The sequence below is a fragment of the Aristolochia californica genome, unplaced genomic scaffold (genome assembly GCF_029961685.1).
Source record: "Aristolochia californica isolate CCGP_79_NKW_82.1479 unplaced genomic scaffold, dmAriCali1.0.hap1 SCAF_16, whole genome shotgun sequence".
Taxonomy (NCBI): Eukaryota; Viridiplantae; Streptophyta; class Magnoliopsida; order Piperales; family Aristolochiaceae; genus Aristolochia; species Aristolochia californica.
Window position 1 is genome coordinate 6,261,392 of NW_027181837.1, and position 14,199 is coordinate 6,275,590.

General features: G+C 37.6%; 1 protein-coding gene across 1 annotated transcript; it reads right to left on the minus strand.

Moving 5' to 3' along the window:
- Positions 1 to 5,664: 5,664 nt before the first annotated feature.
- Positions 5,665 to 7,396, minus strand: LOC137952564 (uncharacterized). The gene is made up of 2 exons (XM_068799646.1): positions 7,261 to 7,396; positions 5,665 to 6,236 (listed from the first exon to the last, which is right to left on the minus strand). Exons 1-2 carry the CDS (start codon positions 7,394 to 7,396, stop codon positions 5,665 to 5,667), a joined length of 708 nt encoding a protein of 235 aa, XP_068655747.1.
- Between the last annotated feature and the right edge of the window lie 6,803 nt (positions 7,397 to 14,199).

Genomic DNA, 14,199 nt, shown 5'->3' on the forward strand with positions numbered 1-14,199 from the left:
ACATTTTATTTGGAAGTGAACTTGAAGGAATTGAGCAAGTAAAAAGTGTATTTGGCCACACATTTTCAAACAAAGGATTTAGGATAACTGAAATATTTCCTTGGCATTAAAGTGGCTAAAAGTAAGCAAGTTGTTGTTCTCTCTCAGAGAAAGTATATCTTAGATATGTTGTAAGAGTATGGTTTCTGGGTGCAAGGACATGTGGATACTCCCATTTAAGTCAATGCTAACCTCATGATTCTCAAAGTTCTATATTTAAGGACAAGATGCAGTGTGGATGCCTAGTGGGTAAATTGATTCATGCTATCATTATCAGGCCCAATATATCATTTGTAGTGTGAGTAGTGAATCACTTCATGGAAAACCTAAGAAAAATACATTTAGAAGTTGCTTAGAGAATTCTAAAGTATTTGAAAGGTTCTCCTAGGAAAGGTCTTTTGTATATTCGAAATAAGGAAATTGATGTGTTGGGATGTTGTGATGTAGATGTTGCTTTCTAGGGACAACACATAAACACAATAGATCTCAAGGGGAGTGAAGAGATAAATTCTAACTCTTGGAAGAGAGGAGAAGGAAGAGAAAAAGAGAGAGAGGTGCATGGACAAATTTGATAGGAAGAGGCTTGAATGCTCTACCACATGCCTTGAGATTGTATTTATAATTGTGTGAAGGTGTTTACAATAACTACAATGCCCTATTTACTAGTCATACCACCCCTACATAAGAGCACATACACTAACTTGTATAATTACAATGGAAGTTCTCCTTATTTACTAGCCATACCACCCCTACATACGTGGGTGTCTCTTAACATTCCTCTCAAGTTAGTGTTTGTAACTTCTCTTTGTAAATAATCATGGTCAAGAAACTTACGTGCTTGAAAAAGAAATTTGGATTGCCTTGATTTGATTCATCTTCTTTTTGTTCACATCTTACTTGTAGTCTTCAATGCAGCCTCAAGCATTGCTTCTCCCCCTTCTTTGTTCTTTCATTTTCCTCTTTTCTTCTTCTTTAATCCTCGTTATCTTGCAACTTTACAAGAGCAATTTTGGATAATAATAAGATTTATTGCAATTCCAAAAGCAGGGACACAGGTAGAGTTTTTGGTTCAGATTCAGAATGTAGGAACTTTCAATAAAGTAGTTTAGTATTTTTGTGTCATATCCTATGAGGAAGTTGCGTGTTTTATTGTTTGTTTTCTGCCATATTACAACTTAAATAAGTAATATAAGTTGAAGTACTGCAGTTCACTCAAAATGAGTTCATAATCCCAGACAAAACCTTTGATATATGTGGGGCTTTGGTCTATTATTTGGTATTTAGTCAAATAATAGAGAGAGAGAGAGAGAGAGAGAGAGAGAGAGAGAGAGAGAGAGAGAGAGAGCACATAATAAAGAACATTATTTGAGAATGATGAGTATTTTTGGTTGATAAATAACTTTGAAATATAAACTTGATGTAAAATTTAGTTACATCGGCTTTTATACCTCGCAAGCGTACGAATCGTTCATGTAATTTAGCGGGAAGCGAGGGTCATATCCACAGGGAGGACTGAATTTTGTGTATTCTTCAGTCAACTAGTCTAACCAAATATGATGAATTAATCTGAACTAAACACTAATTATATCCTACATTATCAAGCAATCATCTGGTTAACTACTTGCACAACAGGAAACGCCAACTCTGGATTTTACGGTGATTCGTGCCTCTCTCGAGCGCCATGTAACCACGGATCCGATTTCTCAATCCTTGCATCTAGACCCTCTCGAGCGCATAGAGTGAACGACAAAAATCAGAGTAAAATACCAAAATCCAACCTAAATTATAATCCTACCCTAACTAGTTAATTTAATCAAATATCCGGAAAACAAACATTCAATAAATATTAATTATCAAATCACATTTAATAAACATTCAAGACCTAAGTTCAAACTATAGAAAAATTAAATTTCAAAATGATGAATTACTCCCCTTCTCCTTCCTCTCGCTCGGGCAGCAACTCGTTCTCACGGGTGCTACAATTTCCCGAAATTGATGGCTTCGGGTAGCAAGAGTGAGTGGTCGGAGGTAGAGACGACGCCGTCGATGAAGGATAGAAGCTGACGGACGAAGGTGACGTCCGGCGAAAAATGAAACAGAGTTGAAGTCCTTTGACCGGCTCTCTCGAGTCTCGGTCAAAGTCGGAATAGCTCCGGGAATGGTCGGAAATACGTAATCGACGCCGGAGGATGGTCGAAATGCGGAATTGGCACCGGAGAAGCCCTCTCGGATCACCTCTCGGTCTGGCGAGCAGAAACTAGCACTGTCGAACTCACCTCGACGGAGACCCTCTCGAGCTCTCCTCGGGTTTGTTCTCAGTTGCTGGACGGCGGTGGACGACGGTGAACGACGGTGGACGACGGTGGCGCGGCGAAAGACAGTGGCGCGACGAAGGACGGTGGGAAACTCCTCTCGGGTCTTCCCCTGTTTCTGGTGCTCTGTTTTGGTCGATGCCCCCTCTTCTTCTCTTGACACCCTCCTTTAATACGATTTTCCTTATTTTAAAACGATTTGCCCTAAAAATTACCTCCATTTCACTATGGGCATTTTGGTAAATATCTCCTTCTCCACCAAAATTCTCCTGAAATTCCATAATTGAATCCATAAAAAGCATTTCAAGACTAAATAAACCCTAAAAGCAATGAAATATAATTCAGGAGAGAAAAATATGCAATATAGACAGTGATTAATGCCAAATTCAATAAATGCACGTTTCATTTGAAAACTGATAAATAACCACCTATAACACAATTATAAAGGTTATTCTATTATAATTAACCTAGTTCTCATGTTAGAATATGGCATCTATCAAAACTCGTAGCTAAAGGACATGAGGTCTTACCTTCTGACCGATATTAAAATTAAAAACATACAAAAAATAAAAAATAAAAAGAGCATGAGATGTAATGATGTTGAATTGGTTCTAGATGCCTCATTTCCACATAAAGTTTCATAATTAAATTTAATGGCCAATTTTAGCCTTGTTATTTCGTTAACTCAACATAAAAGATAAAACTACTTTAATAAATACCCTTTATCTTAATTTATTTACATTTAAAAAATAAAACTATTAATGGGGTCCACTTCTAGTGGGGGCCCCTTGTTATAGTCAGGAGAGGGGAGACATTTTATTGTTGTTGGCGTTACTTGAGCAAACTCATTGTTACCTCTAGTAAAATAGCAAATGAGTTCAGCTTCTTCAAGATAAAAGAGGCAGTTTGATTTAGCTTGCATCTCCTTTCACTGCCTTTTTTGGCTATGTTCTTTTTTCTGTTTCTGAGTTTCCATGTCATTTTTTATTGTAACGCAGACACTTTCGCAGAATCACTAGAGGGGAATCCTTCAGGTTGTTTTATGTAAACTTCCTCCTCTAGATCTCCATTGAGAAATGCCATTTTCACATCTATTTGTTGCAACTCTAAGTCAAAATGGGTTACTAATGCCAAAATAATGCACAAGGAATTTTTCTTAGATACATGAGAAACTTTTTTTGTTTAATTGATTCCTTCTTTCTGGGCGAATCCCTTAGCAACGAGCCTTTGTTTGTTTTAAAGACCCATTTACATCTAATGCTTTAAATCCACTAGGCAACTCAATAAGATCCCAGACTTCATTACTCTTCATAGAATTCATCTCTTCTTTCATGGCGTTGTACCATAATTTTGATTATTTGCAACTCATGGCTTCTGAAAAATACTTAGGATCATTTGCGGCTCCAATGTCAGATTCTTGTAGATACACAAAATAATCATCAGGAATTGTTGATCTCCTTAGTCTAGTAGATCTTCTTAATGTTGAACCATCAGATTCCTAAGAAGCATGTGGTTCAAATAGTTGTTCAAAAGTGTTTGGCAACTCTTGAACTACCTGATCTACTGGAATGTCGTCAGCATTTTGTGGAACTTCAATGAGTGATTATTCAATACCTGTTTATACTGGAGGGGTGTTGTAAACTATAACCAATCTATCACTTGAGGTGGAAGGCTAAAATTCTGATGAGTCTTCTCATAAATTATGTTTCGAGTTGGATTCCTCCCACTAATCAAGTCATTTTCAAGAAACATTGTTTTTCTTGATTCCACAATCTTAGTACTGTGAGATAGACAATAAAATTTGTAACCTTTGGACCTTTTAACATATCCAATGAAATACCTACTAATGGTCCTTGGGTCCAGCTTCTTCTCTTGTGGATTATAAATCACTTCAGACGGGCATCCCCAAACGCGTATATGTCGCAAACTCGGTTTCCAACCTTTTCATAATCCAAATGGCGTTTTAGGAACAACTTTGGTTGGAACTCGGTTTAATATATACATTGCCATCTTAAGTGCTTCAGCTCATAAAGATCTAGGAAGATTGGAGCTGCTAAGCATACTCCGCACCATGCCTAATAATGTTCGGTTTCTTCTTTTTGCTACACCATTTTGGTCCGGAGAACCAGACATGGTATATTGGGCAACAATCCCTTATTTTTTAAGAAACTTTGCAAATGGCCCAGGTGCTTGTCAATTCTCTATGCATCTACCATAGTATTCTCCACCTCTATCTGATCTCACAATCTTAATTTTCTTACCACATTGTGTCTCTACTTACGGCCTTAAAGATCTTAAAGACATCTAATGTTTCATTCTTGTTAGAAAGCATGGTTAGCAGTTATCGTGAGTAATCATCTATAAAAAAGATGAAGTATTTCTGACGATGTGAGTCCATGTCTGGACTACATATATCAGTATGTATGATCTCTAATATGGTTGAACTCCTATTGGCACCTTTCTTTGACTTGTTAGTCTGTTTTCCCTTAATGCAGTCTACACAAGTTCCAAAATCAGTAAAATCCAGAGTATTAAGTATCTCTTTATTTACTAATCTCTTAATTCTTTCCATGGAGATATGACCTAATCTCCGATGCCACAATGTAGAGGAATCCTCATTAATAACACCTCCTTTAGTACCAGTGTGAACATGCATTGAATCATAAGTGGCATTGTTTTGTAAATTTATGTGATAAAGACTATCAAACAAAATATCATTCCCAACACAATCAGACTTATAAAATAAACAGAAATATGAGTCTAAAAAAGTAAAGGAATAACCATAAGTTACAAGTCTTGAAACTGAAATCAAGTTTCTAGAAAAACTTGGAACATAAAAGGTCTTATCTAATTTTAAAACAAACCACTACTTAAATTTAAATAGCAAGTTCCTATGGCTTCCACATGTGAGCTCATCTTGTCTCCTGAGAAGATGTTATGCTCACTTCCCACTGGTTTCCTTAAGTTTTGCAAACCCTGCAAGGAATTCAAGATGTGGATTGTTGATCCAAAATCAATCCACCATGTGTTAATATTAATATTAACCATATTATATTCATAACAAACAAATGAGGTTGGTTTACTTTTGTCAGCAAACCATTTATGAATTTTGGCGCATTCCTTCTTCATTTGTCCCTTCTTTTTACAGAAGAAACACTTGTAATCCTTCTTAATTCCAGCTTGGGGGAGTATTTTACCCTTCCCTTTCAGTTTGGCTTGTTGTTTTCCCTTTCCATGCATTGCCAACATGGAACTTTCTCCTTGTTTCGTCACCAATCTTCCTTCCTCTTGAACACACATGGTCAAAAGTTCATTAATTGACCAGTTCATTAATTGACCATTTATCCTTATGTGTGTTGTAGTAGATTTTGAAGGGTCCATATTGGTGCGGAAGGGTATTAAGGATGTAGTGCACCAGGAAAGATTCCGACATATCAACCTCGAGTTTCTTCAATTGTACCGCAATATCCCTCATTTGCATGATGTGCTCATGCACACCTCGTATACTGGTGAGCCAGAGGGATGAGAGCTTCAAGATTAGGGTGCTTGCTAGAGCCTTGTCTGAAGTGACAAATTGCTCATCAATGGCTTTTAGCAAGTCTTTGACCTTTTCATGCTGGTCAACGGAACCACGAATACTAGCAGAAATTCTCGTCTTAAAGAACATAATGCTGAGGCGATTAGATCGCTCCCATCGTTCATAAAGCACGATTTTAGCTGCAGTGCTGGTATTAGTTATTGTTGGTGGTTCGTCTTTCCTAATAGCATAGTCAATATCCATCCACCCTAAATGAAGAAGAATTATCTCCCTCCATACCTTATAGTTATCTCCCTTAAGATCAAGGATATCACAACGAATATCAGAGAAATTGACAGGTTGTAGAACTGCATAAAATGACAAAGGACATGCTTGTGTTAAAACTAAGGCCTGAATCAATATCATGCTTTACAAATGTAAATCATGCTTAAAAATTGAATCTATTGACATAAAAAAATGCCCGTGGGCTAAAATTTTTAATTCAAGCAGATTCAATTATTTTTTATGATTAAACTTTATGATAAAACTATCAAATTATGTATGAAGTCCTAATTCATGTGGGTAAATTATGAATAATTTGATATTTTATCCTAACTAATAAACTTAAATATAATAAAAATTCTTGTGGGATAAAATTTATTATATTAAGTCAAATTAGTTACAATTAATGTCTAATATACTTTATGTGATCCTAATCATAATATATAATTTTTTATGCAATTAAAGATGTTGTGGCTATTCTCTAATTAATAAAAAATTAATAGCATGAATTGAACTAACACTAACAAGTGATCATTATGCACAAATATTCTCATAATATATGCATAATTAAAAACTTTAATTTCATCCATTTAACTATATGGCAGAAATGCTGAAAAACCAATTACAGGAAATAACTATATAATCTACTACACATATGAAACACGACGGCCAGTGGTCGAATGGTCACTGGCGCCATGTTTCTGTTTAGCGCACAGGTTTGAATCCTACTGGCACAAGAAATTTAGTTTTGAGAACCGAATCGGCTCGGTCCGCTCTTGGGCAATTCTCCTCAACGAGTTGGAACAGTGAGCCAACTCAACCCGAACCCCCTTTTTATTTATTTATTTACACCAAGTCGCCCCGGCTTGCGACTCGATTGTCGAGTTGGAATGGCGAATTGATTCAGCCCATATTTACGAACTAACCTTATAAGTTTAATTTTTATTTTTCTGCGCGGGATGTCGTCTTCAACCTCCAGCCACTCGCAAAAAACTGTTTGTCGACGTTCCTAAACGTCGTCGACGCCAGAAAACCTGTCAAAAAGGTCGCCGGCTCCGATGTGTTACAGCGACGCTAGAGAGCCGTAGACTGTCGCCGTGGTGAGCTCACAGAGAGCATACAACGAGTAGTCAGTGGCGTTGTTTTGTACGTTGTCGACGCCAATAAACTGTGCAGAATGGTCGCTGGAGCCGGCGTCATTCTCCGACGTTGTTCGTCGCCGATGCGAGAGCCCACGTTCCCGCATGGAGAGAGCGTATAAATTTTGTAAATAGAGCTTTTAAACTTAAGACTAAAATGGAACCGATACGAAGGATTAGAGGTCTGCTCTGATACCAATTGTTAGCCTATCATGAATTTCTAAACAACAATATGAAAATCTTTAAATAAAAGTTAAACGGAAGCCCAAAATCTTACCTCCCTCCATTCAATCAAATTCCCTAAAAGTCACCAGAGTTCTTTGTATCTATTTGGCTCTTCCTCTCTTTGATCACTCTCAGTGATGGTGTAAGCTGAAGGTTTGAATTAGTGAACGAGATTGGGGACCAAACCTCTATTTATATGCCAAATTCCTATCAAGCTTATCGGCTTCTGTAATTGCCAATGGGAGGACGTGGGTTCACAACCTTCCAAAACGACACCACATTCTTCATGAAAGAGGTTGGCCCGTTGCTTCTGAAACTGAAAGGAAGTTGAACCAACTACTGTAGTTAACAGGTGACTCCTAAAGTGGTTTTACTCGATCCAAAAGGGAATTATTGTTCAATGTACATGACCTAGGGAGATGAGGATCGTTGGAATTTTGGTAACAAATGGAGTCTGTAATAGAGAACAACCTAGTTGTTGGGGATGTTTGTGCTTTTGAGCTCATTGGCAGCAAAAACCAGGGTGGCTTAATGAGTTACAGGTTCATTTCTACAGAAAAGGGAGTAAAGATAAGGAGCCATTAGCGCAACAAATCTTCCCAAATGAATTTGTTTGACTGGTTGTACTCGGATAGGTTTTTGCCCATGGAAAAAGGATCTTCTCAATTTTCTTGATATGTCATATAAAGTATAACATTGCTCTTGGGATGTCTGCTTGCATTCGAGGATACATGAATATTGCACAAGATTAGATTTTTTGTTTTTTTAATCTTTTTTAGCCCTTCAGTTTGCCGGTGTTCCATTGAATGCTATAATAGAAAAACTCTTGTCTATAAATTGGTTAGAACAGGGTTTCCTATGTTGAGAAGCTAAAAAAAATGGTTAATTGATGTAGAAAACTCCTCTCTCCTTTCCATACTATTTTTTAAAGGAGTGAGAATTTTCTGTTAACTTGTTAAGCGCTCCTAGAAATGAATCAGAGCTCAAAACATGTCGACATATGTACATAAGGGGTGGCATTGAGCAGAGCCTAGCAGAGCCCGAACCTACCTATGTTCGAGCCGAGCTTGATTTAAATCTTTCGAACTCAAGCTCAAGGTTAAAATTGTTATCGAGCTCGAGCCCAATAATTTTAACCGAGTTCGAGCCTAGTTTGAGCTTCAACATTCATTTAAAACTTTTTAAAAAATACATGTCTCAAGTTCGTGCTCCAGCATACATTTAAAACTTTTCAAAAAACACATGTCAAATAAATTGTATATAAAATTATGCGTACATTTTACATAAAATTGGGAATGACCTCTACTTAAAATTGGGTATAAGGGTGGCATCGAATCCAGTTGAGTCCGAACCTTGTTCAAGCCGAGTTTGATTTAAATATTTCAAACTCGAGCTCGAGCCGACCCTAGCCTCGAGCCAAAAATTGTAATCAAACTCGAGCCTCATAATTTTAACCGAGTTCGAGCTCGATCTCTAGCCAAGTTCGAGCTTAACCTACATTTAATACTCCATATAAAATATATGTTAAATAAATTATATATAAAATTATGCATACATTTTAAAAAAAGAATGATAGGGGAAGTTCGGGATTGAATTTCAATAATGGATTAGAACGCACCAATATTAATTTTTTTTACTCCAAATGTTGTCTAGCTTATTTTTTAATTTTTGAATATGGCCATAAATTAGAAATATTTTTCCTATGATACATATTTTCAAAGAAACCTTTAAATAAAATCCTATTACTATTAGTGACTTATTAGAAAATTACAAGAAATATTTTAAAATTTTCTTAGGAAAGCTAAATGGACCTCTTATTACCTCTTCTAGTGAAATAAATAAAAATTAATAATCAATCCAATATATTATTATATTTATCGATAAATTTTTAGTAAAATAAAATGTGAAACACAAAATTACTATGAAAATTGCCTCATGCTAAAAGGATTACAACATTAACTGTCAAATACTTATTCAAAAAATTTTTATATGATTTTCTAGTCCATCTTGGCAGGAAAATCTTATTTAGAAAATTATATGATTTTTTAATAAGAATTTTTAATTAAAAAAATATTTACAAAAAATGCGAGACACTAATAGTCCCTGTAAACTTATTTTTATTAAAATATATTTTATTTCTTCGATTGAGGAATAAAAGTTTAAAAATAAATATTTGTTTTAATTCCGGTTTTCCGCCGATACGATAGAGGGTAGGGGAATGGGTTAGCGGCACCGGCATATCGCCTATCGTGAGGCGACGGAGGCGGTAATTAAGGAAACAGAGGCAAATGGAGACGAGGGCTAGAAGAAATCGAACCAACGGCGGCGCTAAGGCGGCCGGCGAGCTAGACGGAGACGACAACGAACGGGAGGGGCTAAAGGGAGAGAATTCTCGTTCCCGACTTTGTTCGTACTCCCCGAACTGGATCTAACGGATCGAGCCGAGTTCGAGTCACTCGCGAACCGGCTCGGTTCGAACCTACCGCTGTTATTGATTGTGGACAAAGATTTGGATCGCAACGAAATCTTCACGTGGCCGAGAACATGCTATTGGCTCCTTTCCTGTCCTTTTCCGCCGGGCTTCTGGAAACTGAGCAGCCGTCAAAATGTCTGTTTTATAGTCAAATAACGGATTACGAGAAATGTCATGGAGTGGTCAGCTAGAATACCAAGAAAACAACTTGCTTTTGTCAGATTCTCTAGCTTTCCTTTTTGCATCGTACGAGTACAAACTCTGGACTCAAAAGCTCGAAGGAATGGCTTATTAGCTCAGCTCAAATCTTGTTTCTTCAGCTTCATCAAACAAATGGCGCCTAGAAGGTCCCTGGCCAAACAACCGCGGATGCCTTCATTCTTCAAAGTGATGATCGGAGACTTTAGCAAGAGAGTGGTAACCACTCATCTTCGCTTTGAGTTAAAGTCTCTGTGTTTCTTTCACATGATCTTTAGTTCTGTTTTAGATGCTTGAAGCCTTGAAGAACAAGGTTGAATAAAAGTTTATTCTTTTGGAGCATGAACTTAAAATCTGTATTGGTTACTTGGTAGTATTTCTGTTTTCTTGTTCACTTCCTCTGTCTCCTTTTTCTGATACCGGGTCTGTCTATTTTGTCTGAAACTGGGAGTAGTTAATGGAGCTTTTTTTAGTTGTGATAATGGAGCTTTCTCAGCTCGGTGATATCTAAAAGGAGAGTATTGTCCCTGCTGATGAGAATACTTACTATGTTGGCTCCCGCAGCCTTTTCCTTTTGTAGTCACTAGACTGGTCTCATAATTTGATTTCATTTCCTTTTACTGGTTTGTTATTCTTCACTTTCCTTGATAAATTGAAGAGTTTTCTTTTATAGATTTTCCGCTCTGCTTGACCTCAAATAAAGAACACTATATATTTCAGAAAATACCCAGAGAATTCATCAAACATTTCAGGGGAGAGAATCCTCCGGGCAAGTCGGTCCTCAGAGGAGCAAACCATAAATCTTGGCAAATGGAGATGATAAAATCCGTGGACGACTATTTCTTTCAACATGGTTGGTCTGGGTTTGTGAAAGACAACTCCTTGGAAATCGGAGACTTCGTAATTTTTCACTGTGATGATAAGTTGAACTTCGACGTCATTGTACTTGGACACGATGGATGCGTAAAGGAGGTTACAGATGAAAGGAAACAACTCAAGGAGAAGAAAAAATCAGGAAAAGAGCCATCATCATCTCTCTGCCGCTGCAAATACATCCCTGGTGTGGCAAACATTTAGTTCGTTCAGTCCATGGATCCAATCTCTTCCATTTTTTTTTACTGATCAGATATTACCATCTCGTTTTCCCCATTGGATTCATATAGGCGAGACTGCCTCAGAGGAGGCTGGAAAGGGACTATCATTCGACGCAGGGTCTTGTCCATATAAGCTCAGTAATCCCCATTTCGTATCAGTTCTGAATGCAAGCCAGATTACTAGGATTGTGAGTGTTCCTTTTTGTGACAGAACATTAAAAATCTGTTAATAACAGTCTCCAGTCCTTATTTATTACATCCTGTAGCTGATCACCTGATTTTCTTTTTATGGGGTTCATCTTCCAAACTGTCACTGCAGAGAATTCCCAAGGTTTTCGGGAGAGAAACGGGCCTGCAGCCGGGTTCTGGCAAGAAAGCATGCATAAGGAATGGAAACGGGAAGTCTTGGCCTGTGAACATTATTCTTCATGAAAAACGCGCCAATCGTGGTGCCTTTTCCGGAGGATGGAGCGAGGTGGTGAAAGGGAACCAGTTGGTGGGTGGTGATGTCTGCATTTTCGAGTTTATCAGCGAGGGCAACTCCAAGAAGCCGAATCTGGTCTCTCTTCATATTCGCCGAAAAGGAACGTGACTGGGGTGAAATGACAAAGGATTCTCCGTGTTATGAACTGTTTTGCCTTTAGAAGCAATGCCAGTTTCCATGAACGTAGTACCTGTATTTTATAAAGAAGTTGTTGTAGGAACTACTAGGAAGATGTTGATTAGTGCACTTCGGATTACCGAGATAATCGGAATGATTTTCAAAAATCTCATCGTCTATTATTATCACTACTAATCTTAGGGTTATTTTTTGGGGTTGATTGTAAGTTAGCTTCATCTTATATAAAGACGAGGGAGGGAGGGAGGGAGGGAGGGGTTATCCTAATGGGACAATGAGCTAGAAAAATAACATGAAACCTGCATATAGGTTAATTTATGCCAGTTCGAGTCCGATATGTTGGAGAGGAGACACTGATTCCGATACATCCTACCTGTGGCTGTAAGCAGATGTAATTAATTAAGCCTACTTTCTCAACTTGTCCGCGGTCCACCTCAACTATTTTCGCGTCTACGAGATTCCTCTCTGCCCGTCTAACAAACGGATACGAAAACCCGACACCTCATGAAGCGCGCGACGTGAGAGGTTTCTCACAGCGTAACCGCAGCAGAGCCAGAACGTAGCAGAACTCCTGGACTTCTTTCTGTTTGTGCTTGCTTACCCCAGATTAGGAACGTCCACTGCGCTCTCCTTACTACGTCGTTCATGGGTCCAAAAAGAAAGGCCGAGCAGACGCCCTCTTTCTTCAAGGTCCTCGTTGGAGATCATTACAAGGAGAAACTGGTAAACCTATTCGTTCACGATTCTCTGTTTCCATGTTTTGATTTTTTTCTTTTTTCCCCCTTTTTCGCTGTTTGTGTGAAGAAAGGATGTAAACGATCTCTCGTGATTTTTGTGTTTTTTGTGTTGTTGGGAAGAATGACTTTGAGATGCCATGCCTTGGGTTTTGAACGTACATGTCGAGAAGGGTGCCTTTGAAAGGATTTGGGTTGTGTGATTTCCGAGTAGATGTTATTTTTATCAGAAGAGGATCAGAAACAGCTTCTGGCTGGGCTGCTGGAAACACAAAAGCCATGTTTTTTACGTATTGTCGAGTCTTTTTTTTTGGTTGATCCGAATGTTTTTCTGAATGAAATCCATCTTTTTACCAGTTCATTGGAGTTGGACGATTTCGGTGAATGTGATTTTATCATCAAATCTGAAACTATTAGACGTGAAATTCTGGAATGTAAATAGACATAACTAGTTATTTTATGATGTCCTTGGTTAGCTGATCGTTGAAAAACGTACCATCTTTTTATTTATCTAGTCCAGGATAAATTTTTTCATGAAATATCACTTTTTCAACGTATTTTAGAACATTCCTCTGTTTAGTGTAAGGAAATCTGCATGACCTTGAGACATCTAACAGAGGTCTAGTTAATGATCGAACAGAGTTCTAGTTAATGATCCAATCTCTCTGTTAAGCCTTCGCCCATTTATACTAACCTGTTTATTTTGTTCTGATTTGCATACTGGGTCATCTTTTATCGTCTGTTTGTAAATATGCATTTATTTCAGTTTGCATGAGGGAATTTTAAGAAATTCTAACCTGTAATGCCCAGTGATGCTCATGTTATTTGACCTTGTTTTTTTTTTTTTTTTGCTGAATGCATTAAAGCTGAGAGTAAGTTTAATTTATTTGTGGGTACTTTTAACTTGTTGTTTCTTTAAATAAGGGATGGAGGAGACTGCTCAAGCTCAAACTTGAAATAACTCTTATTAAGTATAACAAGCCAAGCACGGCTTATTAGTTCATGAGCCGGCTCGATAGCATAGATTTTTTTATGAAAATAGGAGCTTTTTCAAATTCTGATTATGCTGGTTCCAAACTTGATAGAAAGTCAACTACTATGTATTGTGTTTTTGAAGGAGGAAATTTAGTGAGCTCTAAAAGTAAGCCCGCTCTAGTGCAGGAGCTGAGTATTGAATTATGGCTCATACTGTCAGTGAATTGTGAGTGAGATCGGTTCTTCAAGAATTGAGTCTGCATGTATTTCATGAGAGCCGATGATGATGTATTGTGATAATCAAGCAACTATTTTTATTGTGGGCAACCCAGTATTTTATGAGAGGACCAAATATATAGAACTGAACTGCCACTTTATTCGAGATGCAGTATTGTAGAAGGAAGTTGTCATTCCCTATGTTCAATCTTTTGATCAAGTTAGTGATGTTTTCACTAAAGTTTTGGGTAAACATGAATTTGGGATATTTGTAATAAGTGAGGGCTTCTAGATATATATGTTCCAGTTTGAGGGGGAATGTTAAATGTAAGGTAAGGGGTAGTTTGGTCATTTCTCATAGGCCGTATATTTTGTC